This window comes from Nesoenas mayeri (assembly GCF_963082525.1).
Source record: "Nesoenas mayeri genome assembly, chromosome: W".
In the NCBI taxonomy this organism is placed as follows: domain Eukaryota; kingdom Metazoa; phylum Chordata; class Aves; order Columbiformes; family Columbidae; genus Nesoenas; species Nesoenas mayeri.
In genome coordinates this window covers 15,807,240-15,832,557 of record NC_137553.1, presented here as the reverse complement: position 1 = coordinate 15,832,557, position 25,318 = coordinate 15,807,240, and the positions used below count along the sequence as shown (strand labels likewise).

Here is a 25,318-nt window from a genome sequence, read left to right as displayed (position 1 = left end):
GAAAGTCTTGCTTGACCAACTTAATTTCTTTCTACAACAAGGTTACCCACCTAGTTGACCAAGGGAAGCCTGTCAATGTGATATTTTTGGATTTCAGTAAAGCCTTTGATAGGGCATCTCACAGTATTCTCCTGGACAAGATGTCCAGCATACAGCTGGGTCAACACATAATCCATAAGCCAGCGCTCTTCAATGTCTTCATCAATGATTTGGACACAGAACTTGAGGAATTGCTTAGTGAGTTTGCCAATGACGCACAATTGTGGGGAGCTGTCGACACTCTCAAGGGCAGAGAGGCCCTGCAGAGGGATCTGGACAAATTGGAGAACTGGACAATCAGCAACCACATGAAGTTCAACAAAGGCAAGTGCCAGATTTTGCACCCGGGACAAAGTCTGTCTTGTCATGAGGTGACCCTGCCACACCTCTGGCTGCCATTCTGAGGCCTGAGGTGATCTTGGTGCCCCTGGTGCCGCCATTTTGTGCGCTGAAGTGATCTTGGTGCCCATGGGGCCACCATTTTGTATGCTGAGGTGGCCCTGCACCTGGGACACGGCAACCCTGGTTTTACAGACAGACTGGGGGACAAGATACTGGAAAGCAGCTCCAGGGAGAGGGATCTGGGGGTTCTGGTCAACGACAAATTGAACATGAGCCAACAGCCAAGAGGGACCCGTGTCCTGGGTGCATTCAGCACAGCATGGCCAGCCAGGCAGGGACGGGATTGTCCCGCTCTGCTCTGGCCTCACCTGGAGCACTGTGTGCAAGTCTGGGCGCCACAGGATAAAAAGGATATAAAGCTAGTGGAGAGGATCCTGAGGAGGGACACAAAGTTGGTGAAGGGTTTGGAGGAGAAATGTATGGGGAGCAGTTGAAGTCACTGGGTTTGTTCAGCTTGGAGAAGGGGAGACTGAGGGCAGAGCTCATGGCGACTCCAGCTTACTCACAAGGGGAGAAAGAGAGGTAGGCACCGAACTCTTCTCTCTGATGACCAGTGACAGAATCCAAGGGAAGGGCAAGAAGATGTGTCAGGGGAGGGTCAGGTTGGACATAAGGAAAAGGTTCTTCACCCAGAGGGTGTTGGAGCACTGGAACAGGCTCCCCAGGGAGGTGTCACAGTCCCAGGCCTGACAGTGTTCAAGAAGAGACTGGACAACGTCCTCAGACACATGGTGTGAACTGTGGGGTTGTCCTGTGCAGGGACAGGAGTTGGACTTGATGATCCTTGTGGGTCCCTTCCAGCTCAGGACATTCTGTGATTCACAGTAAGGGATACGAGAAGATGGGTTACAGACTTACCATTTGTCGTCTTCCCCATCTCATACCTTCCTTATTAATTTTAGGCCAGGCTGCCCAGCTGCATTTGCCTAATAAGTTATTTTATAGGCAGACATGAGCTTATTCTGCCAAGGCTTGTAATAGAGCAAGCTCAGAGGTGAGCAAGCTCTGTCTGTGCTCAGGAAAGACTTGAGCCTTCCTAAACTCAGTGCGTGGGACAAGCCTAAAGTCTTCAGCTTGCCTTTGGTCAGCCTGGAATGTGGGTTAAGATTATGTACCTGCCTGAAAAATATCACATGTGTAACCTCAGTTCTCCTCCCAACAGTAACTGTCATCTTATATGTACATCTTCACAACATGATACTCAACTGTGAAGAAAAATAAGATCTTTCTATATTATAATCTCCGATTTCTCACTATTCCATAACAAAATCTACACGGAATCATCCAGTAATGCAGGCCACAATTCAGTTATACATTTGAAAAACAAAAACAAACCACTCAGAAACAAAACCCCCACATTAAGACAGCACATATGCAATTATACATAGAAAGGGGGAAAAAGAAAAAATATGTACCTCTGAAGTATACATTTAGAACAATTCCAGAGTGCAGAACTGTTGCACAGATACCTCTGCTCCTGCATTTGGGACAAGGAGATGGTCTTCCATGCTTTAAAAATAATCGTAGTATTTCACTCAAGAAGCTTGAAGTGGATGTGGAGAAGCAATATATTTAGACAGGAGCTGCATGTTGTATCCACTCTGCCACCAAACTGCATCTACAGAACCCAAGGGACACACTAATTGTCACAATCCTCTGTTCAGGCTACAGACAAAAATTTTGCTCTTCTGAATGATGGTTCAAAGACAGGCCCAGCGCAGATATTTTAATGGGCTGTCACAACAAAAATTCACCTTTATAGCAGCTTTACAGACAGACATTGTTAGTGCCACCATAAACTGCCTATTCTCTAGCAAGCAATCTTAAGTCCTGCTACTGAAATCATTTAAAGCTTGAATATTCCACTCAATCTAGTCCTTCCCAAAATTCACATACTAGGCTTGTAGTTTTCTTGATTTATTCCAGCTAAACACATTAATGAACTATTGCCTTGATCCAAAGCAGGGAAAGAATTTATAGTGTAACTGATCAGGGAGAGGGAAGTAAAAAGTCAACTCACTACTAAATAATCCTGATAATTCTCCTGAAAAAAATTAATATTGCATCAAGCACACATGTCCCAGCCTTATAACATCGTCATGAAGAACAGGGTTGGATTGTGAATTAAATAAAGCAAGTTTTTCCACGTCTCCTTTCCCCTCCCCTACTTCCCTTTCGATGATATGGGGATAAAATCATTAGTTAAGGTATCACTTTGTTAAACATATTACACCAGTAAGCTAGAAAATAATATACACAAAACCCAAAAACCTTCCACATCCAGCTGTTAGGAAAAGTATGTTTTGATATAACTGAACATTAAAGATTACAGACAGGCTTTATAATATTTTTAATAAGCCGTTATTATCACTATATCATATAGTCAACTAAGTGTTTTCAACAGCTACTTCCATCCCCAGAAACCACATTCACACAGAAAAAGACGTTGACAAGTTCAGCTGTTGAAAAGGGTTAAGAATAATCATGCCTGTAAAAGTTTTCTGCCAGTAAAACTGAATAAAAAATATTGGACTCCATGCAGACACTGGGACTTCCAAGAAAGAAAAAGAAAAGCCTCCAGGATTTATGAACTTGCCCATGTATCATGGTCCTTTCACCTCTTTTACTTCCTCTAATCTGCTCCAAACAAAAAGTGTATCTGTGCCAGGAAATTCTGACAAGCTTTGCAGAACGACACTCTAAATCATCTCACTAATTAATTACACACTAACTACCCAAACAGGGTGACAGAGCACTGGAACAGGCTGCCCAAGGAGGTTGTGGAGTCTCCTTCTCTGGAGACATTCAAAACCCGCCTGGACATGTTCCTGTGCGACCTCACCTAGGCGTTCCTGCTCCAGCAGGGGGATTGGACTAGATGATCTTTTGAGGTCCCTTCCAATCCCAAACATACTGTGATACTGTGAAACCCTGGTGTAACGCTGACAGAGTTGTATTTAATGAGAGCAATGTTTCAAAAACTATTGCATCTTGCTCAGCTTTCCAACCAAAAGAATAATCCAAAGGAGAAAAAATAAATCAGCAGCAGAGTGACACACTAAATTATAACAGATGATGTGAAACTCTTTTGGAGCTGTGATGCTTTAATTAAGGCACTACATTTTAGGCACAGATCATAATTTAATACAAAATATATTACCTAAGATAGTGTTGGCAAAGTTTATCTCGGGGGAGATGAAGTTAAAACTTATCAGGACAGGGGTGGAAAAACATTTTTGTTTCCCAAGAGCAAAGCAAGTTCTTCATCATATAATACTGAAGTATATCTGTAGAATCAACATGTCTCGAATACAGCAGATGCATGAAAAAAAGCCACGTAAACAGTTCTGCAGATCTACAGAAACATTCCACTTATTCATTTATCTTCTCTCTTTTTCAGACACAAATTTGCTAGTATTTCAGAAATAAGCATTAAGTCAGTCACAGGATTTATTTAATGCAAATGCAGTTCAAAAACCCACAAAACTGCAGAACAGCAACTTTAGTTTGCACCTTGCTGCATCCCCCAGAGATTAAGCAACACCTACAATGTACCTTTCCCTGGACAATTAACACAACCATTTCTAGCCAAAAATTAGCAATAACCATCTATGTGCTGCCAGAGGTACCTGAAACAAATGTCAGAACTCCTACAAAATAAATCAGGATCATTTCTGCTCCTGGTTTGAACTAGGTGTGAAATGCTGATCATGTTTTTCTTCTAACTGAATATTCAGGGCTGGTACCAACAGCAGGTTATAATTATCGGTACTGCACCATCACACACAGCATTCAAATACAAATATTTAAATATTATAATAACCCCACTCTAAGTTTTCTGTTCTCTGAAATGCTCGATTTACACAAGGAGGCTGGAAAACAAAACAAAACAAAACCAAACCCAAAGAACTTACAGGAGGGGAATTTCAACAATGAGCTGGATGAGAAAACACAGCAACTCTTCTATGAGGTCTTCATACACCATTCCTGAAAATAAACATACCAAAGTTTTTCTGGATTTTCAAATACCAAACAAAAGCAAAGATTTAAACACATAGATGATCAATATTTTAAATAAGGAACAAACACCAGAAGAGTAATTCTAGCTGTTGAAGAACATTATTTCCTGAAACAGAAAGGACTTGGGATTATCACCAGAGCAAATGGTGATGCTAAGCCTTAGATATATATAAAAATAACTAATAACAATTGGATAAATTCAATGAGATGTTGATATTCTAGGAAATGCTAATATTAAACATATCAAGCCTTATTTTACTACTTAACTAAGGTGATATTAAATGGTGTTACTACTATCAGTTGAATTGATCACTAGCAACTTCTCACTGCTCCACAGTTCGAGTCTACCCTCAAAATTCTGAATATTTTTCCACCTCTTTTTTTTAATCCCAAGTGAAGAATAAGCAGCAACAGAGAGAAAACAGTTCAATTAGTCTAACATACACTGAACAATATTCTAAATTGTGATCTGTTGAATAAATGCAGCCTGTTGTACATATCACTGCTGCTCTTCAGCAATTAAATCTATATATTACTTTTGCCTGAATGCAAAATTATTTACTGAAGAGGTTTTACGCATGGCAAGTATCAATTCATGAATTTCCAAAATGCATTTTAAGTGAGCAGAAATTACTCTCTAGTCATATACAAAGTGTCAAAAATGCATGGGATGATTTAAAATTATTTTTAAAATGTAATTATTCTAAGCAATAAAACCAGTAGTATTTTACATCAGCACTGCAAATTTTAAAAGCAACTGTAACAAAAGGCTTGCAAGACTTCGAGGAAAAAGCTTATTAAACCATATGAAGTTTTCATGTAATACTAAAAAAAAAAAAAAAAAAATAATCTCTTGGCTCATTTTGCTTTCAAAATAAAATTATAAATAGAAACCTACAACACAAAGGCATTGTTTTTCCCTTTTCATTATCTGATAGGCATTACAGCACAATAAGCACCCTCAAATGCTTATTTTGTATTTTCAAATAAATATGCCTTGCAATAAACACAACATTACAGGCAGGTTATGGTGCTGTTACTCTGTTTAACCCACATTTTTTCTTAAATCAAGGAATCTATTTTAAGCAGCACACCAGAGGGAATATTCACAAGGAAGCAAAATTATTTCTTTCCACCATCGGTTTATTAAAAACACATTAAAAATTGTCACCTAGTGAACTGCACATTCTAAAGGAAATCAGGTTTTTTATCATGGAAACATGGTTTCCTTTATATAGAATCCCCCACGAGGAATACAATGTAGCTCCTGTTAGTAAAAATACTGTTAGGAGTATATAACCTTCAAAACCACCACCAATAATGAAGCCCAGATAATCTAAAGCAACTTGAACATGACAATTTCCTCAAGTATTATTGTGTCTAGAAAATGCTTATAGAGCAAGACTGCTATTAGTTCCCAAAAGGTACCAAATTGTTTCTCTTGACAATCGAGGAAAGGGAGGAGGAGAGAGGAAAAAGGATGGAAAATAAAAAAAAAAAAAATGCATTTTAAGAATATTATTTTTTCTACTATTTTATATACACAACTCATTTGAAGAGAGAATAACGTCCTTTGAACATGAAAAAGGGCTTTCGCCCCACACTATATTCAAAATAAAGCAAGAAAATATTGGCTTAGCACAATCACATAGAATGGAAGATGTTGGTCTTTCCTGCCCTGTTCTCAAACTAGTTTTTCTTTTTTTAAAAAAGCTTAGTTGCTGTAATCAATGTCATTCAGCTCCAATAATTAATGTATCCTCTTCCCCATTGGGGCACGTGCATTCTTGTTTAATTCTCATCTTGCTAAAAAAATGAGGCAGCCAGGTGCCAAATCTATAACGTGAGAGGGAGCCATAAACATGCAATGTGATGTATTTTCATCAACAATGCCTCTTTCAACAGCAGGATAAACACAGTACTCCTTCACCTTAATAGATCACATTCTTAGATCAAACATACGTGTAAAGCCTCGGGGAAAATAACAAAAGGTGAATCTGTCAAGATTAGATTTGCAGAGAGAGGAATCATAGGTGCATCTTCAAATTTTATCACTGCAAACATACAGTTTAAAAAAAAAAAAAAAAAAAAAAAAGAAGTCCAGTTATGCTCCAACAAAATTTTTCAGTACCTGTATTTAAGTCCTCAAACATGTGGATTATTTGCATTGTGTTTTTTTTCTGTGGGGTTGGTTTGTTTCTTATTATAAATATTTTTAACTTTTTCAAAGCTACACGCATAGCAGACACTAGATTAACAGACACTACACTGGGAAAATGCCTCATCCAGAGACTCTACTTGTAAAATCAACCCAGCTCCATCTTTGGCCATGATACAGGGTCTAACCTGGACAGTAAAACAACCTTTTTCTTCTCAAAAACTTCATCACTACATTGTCATGACCTGATTTGAGCTGCTGTAGCAGCTACATGTGCCTAATATTAAAAATATATAATATTCAGGTATAGTAAGGTACAGCCTCACCTTAAATGCTACTTGGTTTTCTGCCCTGTTGCTCGTAAAGATAATAGGATAGAACCTGGACACCAGTGATGAAATAATTATTAATACTTCCTCGTAAAACAGTACTTAAAGCTCCAACCATTCCACTCATTACACAACCAGCAGACTTAAAGCTTTTGTGGTTTCACCTCCAGCTCTGAGGACTCCCAAAAACTCCCAGTTTTCACTTAAGGGTGTTAATAATGAGTCCATAAACTAATTGCCATCCCTCATTTCCTTTATATGACAGGTGAATACTCATTAAATCATTTAAGGATTCTGAATTCACAAATACAGTTAAAGACCATGAGGAAATTAAGGGATTAAAAAAACCAACAGAAGCCTCATTTTAAAGTGAACAATATGCGTTAACAAGACTAACTCCAGCCTCGAACCAGCAGCTGCTGAGTCCAGTTTAGGATTTACCAATAACAGGAAATTTCAGCTGAATTTTAAAGCACATGGTTTAAATCCCCATAAGGATTTTCTTACAATCAAAATTGTGCAATATTCTCCAAAGTTGTACGCAAATTCCTGATTATGGATGAAGAGGCAAAGGTTGTACTTTCTGTGCCGGAGAATCACCTGAAAACTGCCAAAAGGAACAAGTTTCTATTAATAGTTTGACAATTCTTGATAGAAATCTATAAAGTGTTGTAGCAGGGACTCGATCCTGCACAATTTGCTCATTCCAACTTTCTCATGGTAGGTTACAACATCCTCACCCTCAAACATTTTGCCAAAGGAAAAGCTCAATAATCCCATTTTATGAACTCATTTTATGACTCAAACAGAGTCTAGCAGGGAAAAGCACAAATCAGAAAAAAAAAAAAGAAAAAAAAAAAGAAAAAAAAAGAAAGAAAGCATATGAATTGCAAAATCTGGGAGGAAAATTCTTGCAGATAAGACAGTTACAAAAATGATGCTGCAGTTCCACATGCTGAGTTCCCAGGTGCTCTATTTAAACTCTGAGAACATGGTGCTACGATATATTCTCAGATTGGAAATAAAAAACGAGTGATGCTCATAGTTTAAACAGGGAAACAAGTACTACACAGTGATTTCCAAAGGAGTTTTAAGATGATCCTGAAAAGAACAGTTGCCCTTTCTCAGAAGGCTGAGAGATTGAAAATGGCATAAAAAAAATCCCTGATCATAGGAGAGAAAGCTTGTTCTTTTTATTAGTTGCACTGTTCTTCCAAAAACTACTCACCAGCCATTAAGAAAATAAGCCAAGAATACTTCAAAATTCACACACTGCATTAAAGCTTTTATCTATACACATTTTATTTACATTAATATGATAACATATTGAATAAAGTTTGTTTTATCATGCTGACAACTGAAAAACAGTAAAATCATATCAAGCTCTAACAAATGAAAAGATTGCAAGGACAACTAAGGACTTAAAGTTTTAAAAACTTCATAACAAGGCACGCTCTCATTTGCAAATAATAATAATAACAAAAACAAAGCTACATTTGACTTAATTATGAAAATACAAACAAAAAAGCATTTAATTCTGGTCTGCTCAGTTTAATAAACCCTAACACAACAGCATTTTATTACACTCTGTTAATAATCCTTCACCTTTCCTATAGCTAAGTATAAAAGCTATAGGAAGGGATTCACCTTATTACCATACTCCATATATATTTAAAAAAAATCTGATGTAAACCATCTCCACTGGAAACTCCTTTCCTGCCTCCAGCCCCTGCTCTCAGCAGCTCACATGCAATTACCTTCCTAATCAAAACCATCCAGCCAACGATAATTGCTAAGTCCATTTGCCATCAATATGCACAAAATTATCACTAATAAACATCACTGGGAATCACAATCAAGTGCTACAAGACATGGTATAAATGGACATACCAGTAACAAGAATCACTTTTCATACCAAGATGTGAGGAACTTCCAGTGTAAGGAATAAAGATCGTGAAGGTTACAGAAAAAACATCTCAGCTTTTTCATCCATTCTACTGTGCTACATTACACCATTTTTTAACCAAGTATAAATGTTAAAAAAAATTTAAACCAAGAATAAACCCAAGGCTGAATTCCTCTGAGTCATGGCAGGCACCAAGGAGTTAAAACTAAATTTTAATGACCAATTCTGCTGGGCCGACTGTTGAGGGAAATCCACAATTAGATACTTTTGGTTGTTCTACCTTTTTGCCAGACCGTTTTTGGCTTTTTGCAACAAATACACACAATTACAAACTCCATGGTATCTTTATAACAAAGGAAATCAAGGCTCCTGTGCCAGCGTTATCCATCATATCCAAGAGCATCTCGATAAGGTGCTACACAAAGATTTGTGGCAGCGTCAGGACTTCGGTTTTGCTGTAATTAAACTGATTTGGAACATATTCACATTATTTACTGTGAGAGATTTGAGGGATTTTCTTGAGGTTGTTGTGTGGATGGGTTTCTATTAGATAGAGATTTATTTCTGAACCAGTCAAAGGAATTTCAAGGCCAGCTTGAAGACTGAAAAACAGCAGTGAGACTTGGGCGCGTGGACAGCTTGTGAACGTGGACAATATCCAATCAGCTAATGTATGCTTGGGGCATGGACGCGTGATCAGGAAATAACTGCATATATAAGGAGGCTTGTTTCAGTAATAAATGGCTTCACTTGAATTTATATTGAATTGTGTGGAGTCCATGAGTTTTCGCCCTCGCAATTCACACTCAAATAGGAGCAGACAGCAGAAAGAACAGCTAGATTATTTGAGCATCCCTGTCATCCTTCATCTTGTGTAATACATGCTCTGTTTCCTGGAGATGCACTTATTTTTGAATATTCTGCCTAAATTCTTTGACTTTTGCTGCACTCTTGTATAAACTACTGCCTACTAATTAAATTTTAGCCATTGTCTTTTCAATGGATCAGTTCTAACCATAGTAAGGTAACCTTCCCTCTCTAAATTCCTAAAAATGGCATTAATTCCACTCCCTGGCTGCTGCTGGTTTATGAAACGTGTGAAAAGAAACATTAAATAATTGCAATGTCACCATTTCTATGGCATTATGTGGTTAGCTTCACCCCAATTCTATTCTGTTGTTCTGAAGATGACCATTATCATCTTTCAAACTGCATTAAAATGATTAAAGCTAAGGTAGATTGACAGCATCACTCCTGAACAACAGTTAAAAAAAAAAAAAAGGCAAATTAAATTTGGAAATAAACAACCTTGTTAAATATGAATCTTTAAAGAAAACATAAAACTATTTAAATACTACTTTAGAGGTCTGTTTTGCTTTAAAAACCTGTAACACACCAATAGCTTGTTATAAAGTGTTTAATTTTAGCAGAAGATGGCAATCAATATATTATTAAAAGCTCTCATTGCATTTTGAAGGCATTCTCTTTCACATGTATGATACAAAGGAAGATGTTTTACATCAAATTACTTCAGACCCCAAGGGAAGTTGGTCAGTTTGATTATTGACTACATACACTGCACCAAACAATAAACATGTTGTATGGAACTTCATATTTTTTTTTTTTTTCCTAGTTTTAAAGCAAAGTCTAGGATTCTTAGTCTAAACAAAATATAGAAAAATAGAATCATTTTGGTTGGAAAAGACCCTGAAGATCATCCAAACATTAACCCATCACTGCCAAGTCCACCTCCAACCAAACACCTAAGCGCCACGTCTAAAAACATCAGAACTTTTTGAAACAAATGTCCCACAAGAAACAATTCACACCTACTGTATGAGCCCGGTGCTTTCTCTTCATAAGTAAAATGAAGTTGCAGCTCCTCTTCTGACATTCGACTGATGAAGACTTTCAGCAAACAGCAAATGATAAACAGCATGTTGTGAGCCTGCCAAATAAAGAGGTGACTGGAAGAAAAGCAGCAGAAACAAACAGGAATCAGTAACATTTGACCTGCAAACATGCACCAAAAACCACAAGAAGCAAAAAGGTTGAGGGGAATCCTGAGAGCAAAGGGGCATTAAAAAGAAAACTCTTCCTTTCTGAAGTCCCCAACCTGATGAGTGTTGGATATTTCTCTGTGTGGGGGAACAATTACAGAAAATTCCCTGCCAAAACTACACAGCGCTGCACACGCAACCTAGCATTCTTTCCTACGGCTGTCGCATGATATTATTTCAAAGTAACGTCTTTACACAGAAGTTTGTGTTCAAATCCAGTCCAATTTTAAATACTTCCAAAAGAAAATATTGGTTCATTGTGAGAATGGCAGGATGTGCAGTTCTGAATGAGGGGGAAAGGGGGGGAGAAGAGAGAAAGGGCTTTTTTAAAATCAATGGAATGCCAAATTTGGAACACATGAATTCTTTTATTTGCCAGAAAGCCCTATACCTCTCTTTGGTTGAGATTTGTTAAGGAAGTTGTAAGCTCAAATAACGTTTTCTGAGAATTCTGTTCAGTTGCATTTCCCACAAGATGCTTGGAAGGTGTAGATCTGCTTGTTGCAAGCAAGAAACCTCCAAGGATATTTTGGATGCTGTATTTCCACTAGTACAGGCAAAGAAGTATCTGTAAAGCCAACACTACACTGATAGATCTGAAAACAGGACTTGGATTCAGTAAAGAAAAACAATAGCCAACAAACATGAAAGTGAAAATGGGGTTAGTGTCCTCCATGAATAGCCCCACAATTTGCCAGCTTGTTGTGAGTACCGCTGTGCAGCCTACACGTGAAGCATTCATGGAGGCTATAAAATATCATTACATGGATGTCATCTTAGTTTGTGCTGAACAATCTGATTATCTGCAATGTAGTGACACATTTACTTCAAGCTCTGAAACTTTATGGTTTACAAGTTGCACAGGAAAAAGTGCAGACCGTGGAAATATATGCCTCCTTGGAAATATTTAGGCTGGATTTTAACAGAAACTATGATCAAACCCCAGCCTTTGACAATTAATAATGACATTAAGACACTGAATGATTTACAGAAATTGATGGGTACAATTACCTAGGTACGACCCATGCTTGGAATTTCTAACCATGAACTCCAGCATCTGTTTAATTTGCTAAAAGGAGTTTCAGATTTAACATCTCCTCGCACTTGAACTCCACAAGCACACAGAGAATTAGAGCTAGTAGCAAACAAAATTACAAACTTACAGGCTGATCACATTTGATTGGACTTGCAGATTTGACTATTTATAGTTACAACACAGAAACAACCTGTGGCTATTGTGGGGCCATATGACGAGAATGCTAACAGACTGATAGACTTAGAATGGATTTTTTTTGCCCAACTCTTTCCATAAAACTATTACACAGCTTCTAGAATTGATTGTTACTTTGATAAAAAAAAAAAAAATGGATTCAAGTCTTACTAGGCCTTGACCAATATGTCATATATGTACCATTGTGCCATTTCTGAAGTCTGATTTTGATTTTATTTTTTTTTTTATTTGCAATTTATGTCCTTGCAAATTGCACTAGCTGATTTTCTTGACAGCATAGGTTTTGGCATGCCTAAATGTAAATAGCTGCAAAATCTGCATGTCTTTGACATCAGGCCACAGACCATACTTGTATTTGGTCCAATCCCACATGCTCACACAGTTTTTGTTGATGGTTCAGGGAAGTCTCAAAGCTTTAGTGGTCTGGCGTGAAGATAACGATTGACATCATTCTGTAATAATTATTGAAGGTTTAATCCAATTAGTAGAACTTGGCTCAACTTTACATGACTTAGAGCTTTTTAAGGAGGAACCTCTAAATTTGATTTGTGATTCTGACTATGTAGTCAAGGTCCTGCAGCACATCCCCTCCACCTTTCTTAAAGAAATGTCACAACAGCAGCTCTTTGAATTGTTTGTATAATCACAAACTGCACTAAAACATTGCAGACACCCACTGTTTGTTACTCATATACACTCTCATACCACTTTACCAGGTTCTATAACAGAAGGAAACACAGCTGCAGACTCTTACACTGTAGCTACAGTCCGCTTCCAGTCTGCCAGGGTTTCACATGCTTTCTTCCATCAGAATGCTGCTGCCTTAAAAAAGATATTTTATCTGACACTGGAACAAGCAAAAGACATAGTTCAGTCTTGCCGAGAACGTCAAAACCTTATTACAAATCCATGCTCTCTTGGAGTTAACACTCACAGGCTCACAGCTAATGCCATCTAGCAAACTGATGTTACATTTTTTGGCTGTTTGAAATATGTACACATTTCTATAGATACTTTTCCAGTTATGTTTTGTGCATCTGCTTACACTAGCGAGAAAAGCAAAGATGTTCAGTGCCACTGGATCTGCTGTTTCGCTATGCTGGGTGTGCCACAACAGATTAAAAGCGACAATGGTCCTGGCTCCACTGCCTTGGAAGAGGCCAGTGATGTTACCAGGGGGCAGCTAAAGAAGTTACAACAAAATACAAGTACTATGATGGCAGCAGCAGGCCCCTCACTCCAATTAACACTTCCTTAGCCTATTCGGCTATCATCTCCTGCAATAGTGCAATAACAATGACAGACAATGGGTAGGCGGTGCATGGATACCACCAGAAAGCCAATTGCAGAAAAACAAGGATTGGATTAAATTTAATCAAACACACAAATATTTTGTTGAGACCCCTCCTGTATGTATTTCTAAGAAACAAATTAACAAGTATTTGTCAGAGAAATTTCATCTGTTTTACCAGTGATGGGGGATGGAGGGGTGGTTCAGAGCAATTTGGCTTTTGTTTCCATTCTGGGTCTTAGCGTGCAAGGTATCTAAAGTTACCGCAGATGATGTTTTGAGTTTGTACTGGGCCCCCTGTAAATTAGAGGCACCAGCATATCAGAATGGTACAGATTTACATTATTTGGACTGGGGACTAACTGGTGAAAAAACTTTCAATGCATTTGTTTTCCTTATCAGGATGGCTAACCAGCCTTCTCCAATATTTGTTAACAACTGTAATTTTTGTAATTTGCATTATTCTATTCTATTGTAGGTTGATTTGTAATGATAATGTGTAACAGGGAAATAACACATAAGGTATGATGATCCACAGCGGATATTCAAACTCACCAACAGAATGCCCCCTTTTGACTTTGGAGGCAAGAGGTGACTGCATTACCACTCCAAAGTAGCCTGTCAGATGACTGTGGTCACGGGGTGGATTGTGTGGCAGTTGCACATTCCCCTGAAACCTGGAGCCCTCAGTGGGGCCGTTGATGGCTCTTTTAGCACCTTTTCTGCCCCACTGTACCTGTCCCCACGTACACACCTAGGGTGGTACCAAGGTGCTGGCAGTCACATCCTCCCCTGCCCCAGGGCAGGGTGACTTCACCTCTACTAACTGGTGGGGCAGGAGGGGTGGGACCCTCAGTCAGTTGACAGGGTTCTTAACAAAGGAGGTGCCCGGAGCAGCTGTGAAACTTCTGGACTACGTTTTAATGCCCACAGCCACATCTGAACAGACTATGAAGTGGGGTTCCCGCTGAAGACACCTTTTGAATGGTCTTCCTGGAGCTGCAGGTCTGTGAACTGGAGCCCTTTCCTTAGACTGGAACACTGTCTAAGGAGAATTCCTGGGATTGAGAATGCCTCACCTCTTCATTTGGGTGAGAGGTCCTTAAATGACCCCTCGCCTACCTCAGGCAAATGATTATTTATTGTGAGTACCCTGAAGTAACAAGCCTCTAGTTTTGCTTCTTGTGAGTGACTACATGCACATTGTGGATCCTCATTATTCTTCTTTTGTTGTACTCAAATAATCTTCTCAACTGATGTTGCTGTAGTTCTAAATAATTGTATAAACCCTGTTTCTAGTCAGTTTACTGGCTACGCATTTCCAGCTAGAATTAAGTCTGTTTTGGAACTTGTTGTCCACCTAAAACTGACTTTCAAGTACCTCCGTGACAAAGATAAAGGAGGAGTCAAACTTCTTTCTGTAAAGACAGTTTCTGCTGAGACTGGAGAGCAGTCACCTAAGGGGAAGAATAAAATTCAACAACTCTTCACACCCCTGGACAAATATATGCAAAGCAGCTCTGTTGTGGATAGGAGATGGACAGAACACTTTGGCTACCAGCATTGCGACTGGGAATATATTCAAAATAATTTATATGTAACACCACTGAAATTGAATCATAGTGTTTATGAGTGAAATCAAGTGAAACAACTTCTGCAGAGAACATTTTCAGCTAGTATACAAGGCCTGATTCAGGATTTCACCAGTGCCCTGCAAAAACAACTGCATGATTTGCAAGAATTAACACTGCAAGATATAATGGATGACATTTTCTAATAGCATAAACCATGGTTTTCAGGCCTCAATCTGCATATATGGGTTCTTGTGGGAATTGGATGTGCTTGTGTAATATTTTTTCCTTGTAGTTCTCTGAATCATCTGGAAAATTATACTGAATGTAAAGAAGAATAAAACCAGGGTCCTTGCTGCACTCACTGTGAACCAAATGTTCAAAACAAAAAAAGGGGGATATGTGGGAATGGCAGGATATGCGGTTCCAGCTAAATAGCCTTGGACAGGTTATACAGAAGTATGGTTTTTTATGAGTGTAAGGAGTGATAGGCCAGGCCAGTGAGAATGATATCTCAGGTTGGGAAACTGCCCCCATATGTATGATGTGTGAATGTTGGGCCTGGGCGTGTGAATGAGTGGGTCAGAATGCCACCCACAAGATATGCATGGGAATGTGACTGGAAACAGTCACAACATGTGTGGTGCGTTTAAAATAACATATTTTTTAAAAACTATCTAACCTCTTGATCGAGCTCTATATCTGTAAACCTATAAATTGAGAACTGTTAATAAAGGAGAGCTCAGCTCTCGCTGCTAACAAGAACTCCGTGCCTGTGTGTCTCTGTCTGCATCTGTATGACTTGTTCCTCATCGCCACAGTTCGTACAATTAGATTTAGCTAAAAAGGTCAGGTGATTTTTAAACAGCTCTAAACCAGTAGTAACCAGGAGTTACACCATTTGTATGATAAATGTGTTTATGTAACACATAAGATGAACAAAAATGCATATTTTTCCCCATCAATATATTTACCTATTACACTTAACCTTCTGTGCTTGAAAAAGTACTAAATACTTGTTCTATTTCAAACAATGATTTAAGAAAATTTTAAGTTTTGGTCTGTGCGTTAGCTAGCAAAAATGAAAAACTCAAGAGTAAGCAGCAAAAGGAACATTTAAAAGCTTTTTTCCAGGTACTTACTTCTGACATTCTGCTGAGATTTTTAACTCTTTGGTTCTAGAAAGAAAGACTTTAATCAATGACCCAAGGTTTCCTGTTTGAGGATTTTTCTCAACTAGATGAGGAAAAATAATATACGATTACATAGCACACATAAGTTGACATTATTTAGTTCAAATATTATATAGAATGAAACAAAATTTCAACATCTTAAATATTTCTACATCATCTGTTTTTCTGTACAGCTGTTGTTCTTCTTTCAAGATTCTCCAGGACATGCTTTACTATTCCATAACAGGTCTCCAAACATATTTTTCATCCTAAATTTCAAATATCCCAAATGTGGAGCTTATGCTGCTTCCTTTCCAAGACTTCTCTATAGCACAATAGTCTCCTGGCAGAAAATTGGGCAGGTTTTCACAACCAGCTTTTCCCTTCTTCAAAGATCATTGATCAAATTTATATTTTATTCCTTTTGCCCTCTGATAAATTTTTTCCCCTTATTGATCAGCTTAGAGGGTAGATGGAAAAAAAGAGGTAGTAGGGATGAAGTTATTTCTTTTAAACTTTTCAGTCTTTCAAGTTCTACAAAATAGCTGACTATAGAAGTTTCTAAAAATTTGGGATATATATAAGCTCACTCTTTACTTTAATCTTACTAGCGGAACACATACAGGTAGAGTTCAGTATCCTAGAGACATGGGTGTGCACATGAATACTATTTGTTAATTTTTCTGATAAAGCACATGGAAAAAAAAGTTAATTTGTCACAATTTATCACCTAAAGACTGGCAGACTGAGATGGTAGCTTCTTCCAACAGCTTCAAGTCAGCACTAGGGGAGGAAGAAAAAAAAAAAAATCATCACAATATTTCTATGAAACACTTAATTTCACCAGTTCATTATTTGGTTTACATCGATGAGTTGAGGTGAGAGGGAACCTCTGGAGATCATCTTGTCCAAGCTCTCTGCTCAAGCAGGGCCACCCAGAACCACATCCAGGCGACTTTTGTATATCTCCAAGGACAAAGACTCCACCACCTCTCTGGTCAAACAGAGAAGAACTATCATATGAAATAACATATTTTTTAAAAGCATAAATTAAAGAATCTTCAACCTGACATTTAACCTTAAGCTGAGCATCACTTTCCTTTAATGTTATTATATTAATGCAACGATCACATCAGATACACCAAGTTTTTCATAACTTCATAATTGCCTGCTGGTATTCCCCAGTGAAAACCATCAGCTGGTAAGAATAATAAAGCACTACAGCAAAACCTGCCAACAGCCACTGAAAGTAAACATCAGCTGTAACAAACAAACAAACAGACATTTATATACTCTTCTTACTACAGACCTACCACTACAGAGTAACCGATCCTTGAAAGTAAAACAGAAGAATACACAGAAAGAATATTTGTCCTTAATAGACAGGGAAAAGACAAATAATTATCAGATATTGTGGACACATTAAGCAACATGAAGGTGTCCCAATATTAAGAACTAAAGGGCAACCTGTTCCAGTGTTTCGACACCCTCATCGTAAACAATTTCTTGCTTATATCTAATTTGAATCTCCCCCTTTTCAGTTCAAAACCATCACCCCTTGTCCTGTTGCTACAGGCCCTACTGTTCAGGATATCAAAGAAGATTGTACAGTTTCTATACAGACCAAATTATTAATAATATTAATAACAGCTGTCATTCTGAAATTACCCAAATTAAGTCAGTCAAAAAAACAAAACAAAAAACAAACACACCCAAAAAAATAATTTAAAAAACCCCAAACAGCTCAATGCTTGCAGATAAAACATAGTATGCAATACAGACTGAACAATTTCAGAGTTAATGCAGCTACATCCTTATAATTTAAGGTATAAAAACTGCCATACTCAGAATAAATAGGAAAGTAGCAACATAATGAAACCCGAACAGTAACTCAGCCTAAAAAGTCAGTGGTCTGGCCTCCGTTCAAGCACTCATCTTCTATAAAAATATTGCAAAATGTAATACTGCCATCATTAGATTGCCAAAGTCACCGTTGCTTTGTAAGCATTAAGTTTTCCAATGAGTAACCTGATTTATATAAAAACAGAGATTAAACACCTCAATCCCATCTTGGCAACTACCTGTAGCTCTGCCACAGAACTTCTAAAGAAAAGTCCTCCTTTTTTTGTTCTTAAATTTAATTGTAATCCAGTTGACAGCACAGCCCTAAAAACAGTTGCATCAGTCTGAGATTAACTGTGTTGATATTTGGGAAGCCCCTAAACCAGCTCCACTGCCGGAAACCCATGTTGAGCTGAGCTCTTGGAAGCTGAGTTTAAGCAATGAGAACTAGAAAAGGAGGTAAGGATACTGGTAGAAACAGTAGCAAAAATAATTATTTCAAAACTTTAACAGGAAATGTTTCAAGACTGAGACATCAAACAACTTAAATTTTAAGATTCTTGCAAATTTTCCTGTATATCAGACTAATTTGCTGTGTAGTGACCTGACAGTAGAAACAGCTGAATATCCTAAGACAACTTCAGATAATGCAGATTGTTTTTTTTCCAACATCAGATACAGCATTTTCCTCCCTTATAAATCAGTTTGAAACATAAGTTTTGGAAAGAACAAACTTACACTTCCACATATACTTTAAAAACATTAAACTGAGTCTCAAAGGTGGTCTCTTGTTTCGGTGCTGAAGACGTGCAGAGTAATTCAAAATAAATGGTATAAAGCAACTACAGACAACACAATTTCCCAGGTCTATGTCAAACAAGGACGCTCACATTAAAAAAAAAATAAAAGAAATCTAAATTTGCTACTCATCAGGATTTATTCCTTCCTGCAAGCAGGCAGGCAGAGTGAACATTCTGTTGGACACCAAGTGACTAGAAGGTTCTTAGGCATCAAATAATCAGCATCCAACACATCGTAACCCACCTCCCACTATCCAAAGGTACTGGAGATTTCCATTAATCCAGCTGGAGTGATTATTGTAATTGCTCCAGGATTTAAACCATAAATGGGGACAATCAGCTTTTAATTATGGTTCATTTTCCCCCTAATTTCTAAGCAGTCAAGTTTAAAACTACAGTATTCTTACATTTTTTTTTTAATTCCCTTTGAGTCACTAAAAAACACACCAAGTCCCCAAACAATTTCCACAGTTACCTAATTTCTACAAACTGCCAGGATCAAAACAAAACCTTCAGATCTTCAACAAAGCTTTTAACGAGTCATTTTTTTCCTATTAAAACAAAGTCCAATGCTTAAAAAATAAATATAATCCATTCGCCCTCATTCATATAAGAACTGAATTTTGCCATCCTGAAGACAACAGAAACACCTAAAGAGGAAGAGATGCAGCAGGACACTACTCAAACACAGTCTGAAAATAGTCATTTTATACTCTATAAATAATATTACAGCTACATTCTCTTGGATGAATTCATAGAGTATAGTGAGGAGGTACCTGGAGCAAAGTTTAGCAGTGGATTTCTTAATGTGGGCAGGAAAAAAGTGAAAGAAATGAAAAAAAGATATGTATTTTTTTGTGAAGACAGAACATACATTATATTAACACCTAGGCAGAAAATGTCAGGGTCAAGATTCATAACATGGCACAAATGAAATGCTACAACCAGCTGTGGTGTTGCCTTTGCTCTACGATGCCTGTGGAGGTGACATGTGGTTAATGAATTAATAGAAGAATGGAAACCTAACACTAAACCCTCAATTTTTCATTAATTACTGAAGAAAAGTTCCAATTTTCTCTGAACACCCTCACCCGAGGAATACGGACTGTCATGTTGTTGTGTATACACATGCACATATATAGATGCATATTTAGGAGCTCGCTATTTGGGACAAAAAAAGTCTGAAACGCAAATTGACTCTTTACAATATTACACTTAATTGTAACAAAGTACCCATGGGAGGATCCAGGCAAGAACAACCTTTCAGAAAAGGAAAACATCCCACACATTTTCCACTCTGCAATTTTATCTACCAAGAACTGGGAAAATAGAAATTACACTTTTTCACAACTGAAGCTTCTGAAAAGATGATATTTTCTAGAAAAATATTTTCCAGAACATATAAAAATAGTTCATGTGCATATAGTAACAAACAAGTCTTCAGGCCACGGATCTGTATTATAATGGTCACAGTCACCTGGGTGAGTTAATATTTAATCATATCACAGAATCGACTGGGTTGGAAAAGACCTCAGAGATCATCAAGTCCAATCCTTGGTCCAACTTCAGTCCATTTACTAGATCATGGCACTATGTGCCATGTCCAATCTCAGTTTAAAAACCTCCAGGGACGGCGAGTCCACCACCTCCCTGGGAAGTCATTCCAATGCCTGATCACTCTCTCTGTAAAGAATTTCTTTCTAACATCCAGCCTAAATTTCCCCTGGCAGAGTTTAAGCCCATGCCCCCTTGTCCTATTGCTGACTGCCTGGGAGAAGAGACCAATCCCCACCTGGCTATAACTTCCCTTCAGGTAGTTATAGAGAGTGATGAGGTCACCTCTAAGCCTCCTCTTCTCCAGACTAAACAACCCCAGCTCCCTCAGCCTCTCCCCATAGGTCTTGTGCTCAGGTCCCTTCACCAGTCTTGTTGCTCTTCTCTGGACCCGCTCCAGCACTTCAATATCTTTCCTGAACTGAGGGGCCCAGAGCTGAACACAGTACTCCAGGTGTGGCCTCACCAATGCAGAGCACAGGGGAAGGATCACTTCCCTTGTCCTGCTGATCACGCTATTTTTGATATATTTCATCTGGCACTACCTGAACTAAACTATTTGGTTTTGGGCAAGTAGTATATATTCCAACTATATTTACCAGAAAATGTTTTATTTTAAAGGCATCAAAACATTAGAGGTTTTGCAGTGATTATTACCCTGTGATGTCTCAACAAGACAAGCAATAAGAATATTTTGCATATAAGTTGTCACTACAAACCCATCCCTAGACAGGAAATATTTGCATCACATAGTAAGTACTAGGAAGGAGAGAGAAGAAATCAAAATTAAGTTTAAACTTGCAAGCTCAAACACTATCCTTTTGATACAAGAGGTCAAAATTGTCCTTTTATATTTCACAAGGAAGAGCAAAAATTACGAGTTATCATATGCAAAGGCATTGATTATTGACTAAGTAGAACATAACACTGAAACAATATTTAGATAATATAAATTCTGGTTTTCTTGCTGAAATTGCTCTTCTATCATTTAACAATCGATCTCATGTCAAGTTTTTTTCTTCATCACCAAGTTAGTTTTCTGTAAGACAGCATCGTTTTTCAGTAAAGGAGGTGGGGAAGAAAGGTAAATTAAGAAGCCTATTGCTAAAAACACCCCAAAAAAACACCACACAACAACAACACAACACAGTTTTCATTGACTGCAGATTTTTATTTCTGGCTTCATACTACCAGAAAGCTGGATTTTGTGGTCAGCTATTCTGGCATATATCGTAAAAACCTATTACTTCCAAAAAGAAGAAAAAAATATTCAAAAAAAATAAATAAATCAGTGGAGTTACTTTACAGTGGCTGAAATAAATTCAGTTGCCTTACTTTAAATTTACTAACAATCAGTCCCACAGACTTCAACAAAACCATAATTAAAAAAAGACAGTGAAAGAAAGGAGTCATCTTTGAAAAACATGGTTTTATCTGCTTTTATTTGAAAGGTATCACAATAAAAGAGGTTTCAAAGTGGCAGTGAACAGTTAAAATATCTCAACGTGGCAATAAAAAGTATTCTGCATATAAAATGTAACTATAAACATCCTCGCACCATGGTGTCTATTCTTATGATAAAAATAAGATAAAAATATGATAAAAATTGTAGTAGAACAGGAAAAAAAAAAAAAACACCCACAAAAAAAACACAAAACAGCTTTCCTGACAGTTTTTTTCCTCTAAGTAAAGGTGTTTCGCTTGCCATCGAATACAAAGCAGAAGAATCAGCCCATTCAGTAAATTCACACTGTGGGAATGTTGACTTAAATGGACTAGGCAGAGGAAAGATATCAAAAGAACCAAAAGCTGCATATAATTTATTGTACCAATTTCAAAATGTACCATATTAAAGCAACATAAAAGTTGCTTGGTTTTATGTCTTTCCATTAAAGGCTCCTGTGCACTATTCTTGAACCAGCTGCTCATTAAAAACTCCAGGGAAGGAACAAAGTGGAACAGTAAATATTAAGCACATGATTTTCAGCAAGTTCTGGGTTAGTTAAGTCCAGTTTAAGTTTTCCATCAGGAAAGAATTGTAACTAATGTTGCCCCTAAGGAAGACATTGCATTTTTGGGAGTGACTCGTAGCAGAGCCAGACAAACACAAAATTCTGCCTAAACCAAGAGCTGAGGCACCAAAATAAACCTCACGGCTCCTGTTCATGACAATAACTAAACAAGTCACCCAGAAAAGCTGTTATTTTATTTTTCCGATATCCAAACAGTATTCAGATTGATAAGGCAGCCACTTGAAATGTAGCAAGTGGCAGACTTAAGATTTTAATTCAGCTCCCGTGAGTCCATTCTGTGCAACAAGTAAGGATTCATGAAGGAAAATATTAAAAAAAAAAAAAAAAAAAGAATTTTACCTACTTGCCACCCATAACCTGCTTTACGGCAGAAGAGATTATAATACAATTTTTACAGTGCAAAGCATGAAGCAACCTAAAACTAAACTGCTGGTAGCTTTCCCTTTTACATTTATGCATATATTACTCATCTCCTACTCCTAAATTGTTTAAGTGGCTTTACCTGCCAAATACTCCAGACTTGCTCTGGCTGTTACTATTGGTCACGGACAGTGAACAGGGATTCACAACAGCTCATTTCTAATTATTGACAGTTGATTCATAATCAGGACTTGCAAATGCACAGACCAGAATTACTCCCACTTTATATTCTCTCTTAAAACTTGCTTAACTATGAAGAAAATCAACATGATGAGAGGAAGAACAGCCTGGAAAAGCAGAATATCACACTCCCAGCAGCCAGCACATGCTTTCACATGCGTTTTTGGATGACACAGCAGGTTTCAGCAATCTCACCTTTTAGCCCAACAGTTTGCTCTGCTCCCCAAACCCCCCAAAATTAAAAAAAAATAATTTAAAAAAAAAAAAATAATAAAAAAATCAATCCCTCATTGTGCCAGAATTGTTTTACAGTGCCAAGCCACAAATCACTCTAGGGAATTAACTTGGCTGAAAAAATAAACACTTCTCTTTTTGCCATGTTGTTTTTCAGATAGATTACTTCCTGGTTAAACCCAGAGCAGAGCAAAATAAACACTGGGATAGCAAAAATGCAAAAGTATCTTGCATCAGTGTTGCTGACAGAGATGCAGCGACTTTGGAATCAGTAGCATTTATTCATCCTTGTAAGCTACCTTGTGTTCTTCACTAAAATAGATGATGTGAGAAATACAGTTGTGATTCGTGCTAAGATGCTTAATGTTTACAGATATAACCAAATGAGGCACGGGCTTTGAACCTGGAAAAAGGAAAAGGTGGTTAAGTTCTATGTAAAAAGTTATGAAACTTGCTTATGAAGTTATATTGACAGAGGGAACTAGCATTTTAAGGGTTAACTAAACATATAATGGGTGCCTACTAACGAACTAACTCTTTAAGGCTTAGCCACACAATAAATGCTTAGTTTAGAGCTTTATGTTAAGAAGAACAGAACCCCATTGAATGCCAAGATAAGAAGTTTTACTGCACCTAGCTGTAAACTTGAGGAGACAAGATAACGAAGATTTACAGCAAAAGGGGGCGCCAGTCTGGTTTCAATCGACTTGGCAGCTTGGGTCCCAGTCAATTCAACATAATGAGCCAAAGGTAAAAAGTTCACTGTGATGAAGCTGAAGGAGCCTTCATCCAAAGACCCCCAAAGACCCCTCCTCAAATTCACCAAGTGGCACTGCGCAGGTGCAACAGGGGAGGGTCTATGGAAATGGTTATCTGAGACTCATTTTAATCAGAAGTGGGGAAAGGTTATGAATATGTATAGGCATTCCTGGGGTCATTATGAATATGTAATACCTTACTGTATTTAAGCACACTTCTTATTGTTTAAAGGTGTGCGTGTTGGGCAGAGCGAATCCCCCGCGCACCCAGCGCTGTTTTGCTTATGCTCTAATGAACACGTGTTTAAGGAATACAAGGAATTGGATTAAATGTTGTTGATCCATAGAAAAAAACCTAAGTTATTTATTTCAATGACAAAATGAACTGAAAAAATAAACCAAGTAAAGAAGACGTGGCTGCATAAATGAGAAATGATAAAGAACTATAAACAGAACCACACAAAGAGAGATTAACGTATACAATTGGAAGAGAAAGCAAAAGAGAGAAAACCAGAAAGGTGAGAAATAGATAAACAGAGAAGAGATCAACCCAACTGAAAGGGGAATGGGAGAAAATCAAAACAGTAACAAAGAAATAAAGGGTATAAAGTGCTGAGAAAAGCGAAGCATAAGGAAATGAAGACAGACAGCAATGCCATTATCAGATCAGATATGGTATCATGCCCTCATTTTTCTTAGAGTAGAAAACCAGTAAATTCACCAACTCTCAAGGCCCTGAGTTTCTGATTTTGGGGATTAAAGAACTATTGTTCCTTGGAAGATCCAACTGGGTTTGGCAGCCCGAAAGATCTTCCTTTGGCAGCTGCGATCAGCAGTACCTGGGCTAATCCGGACAACCTTCTATAAAGCAAAGCATGACTTGCTTACTCCTCATCAGAGAGAAAATACTCACAGAAAAGTGTTCAAAACCCCACAAACTTATACAAACAGATTCAAATTTCCCTTAAATATATCGCAAGTAGCCTCTGCCTTCCTTACAGATACTTGTTTCTTCATGACAACAAGGTAAACGCGTCGCTGAAAGCAACCCCAGTCCCACCATGTCCCACGTGTCGCTGGTTTTTGTTGTCTTATTTATTGTTGGTTGGTTTTCCTACAACCATATATATTCTCCTACTACCTTCGCTTTTCATGTTTTTCTCTTCTTTCCCTATAGTACTGTCATATATAGGACAAAAGTACATCTGAAGCAGCATCCAGAGAATAGGACCCCCTTCCACCTGGGGATCGTATCAGTCCCATCTTTGCAAAAATTCAAGGAAGTAAAAAAAGTATTATTTGAGAAAAAAACCTAAAT

At 37.8% G+C, this 25,318-nt stretch overlaps 1 protein-coding gene across 2 annotated transcripts in view; it reads right to left on the bottom strand.

The window, feature by feature from the left end:
- The window catches only part of LOC308051459 (dymeclin-like), a 44,336-nt gene that overhangs the window by 7,380 nt on the left and 11,638 nt on the right, over positions 1–25,318 (bottom strand). For both annotated transcript variants that reach the window (XM_080361897.1, XM_080361896.1), the window contains exons 2-5: positions 16,910–16,962; positions 16,150–16,243; positions 10,688–10,821; positions 4,356–4,428 (exon numbers count right to left, since the gene is read on the bottom strand). In XM_080361897.1, the coding sequence (XP_080218023.1) occupies positions 4,356–4,428; positions 10,688–10,821; positions 16,150–16,243; positions 16,910–16,962 (354 nt within the window). The remainder of the gene's footprint in view (positions 1–4,355; positions 4,429–10,687; positions 10,822–16,149; positions 16,244–16,909; positions 16,963–25,318) is intronic.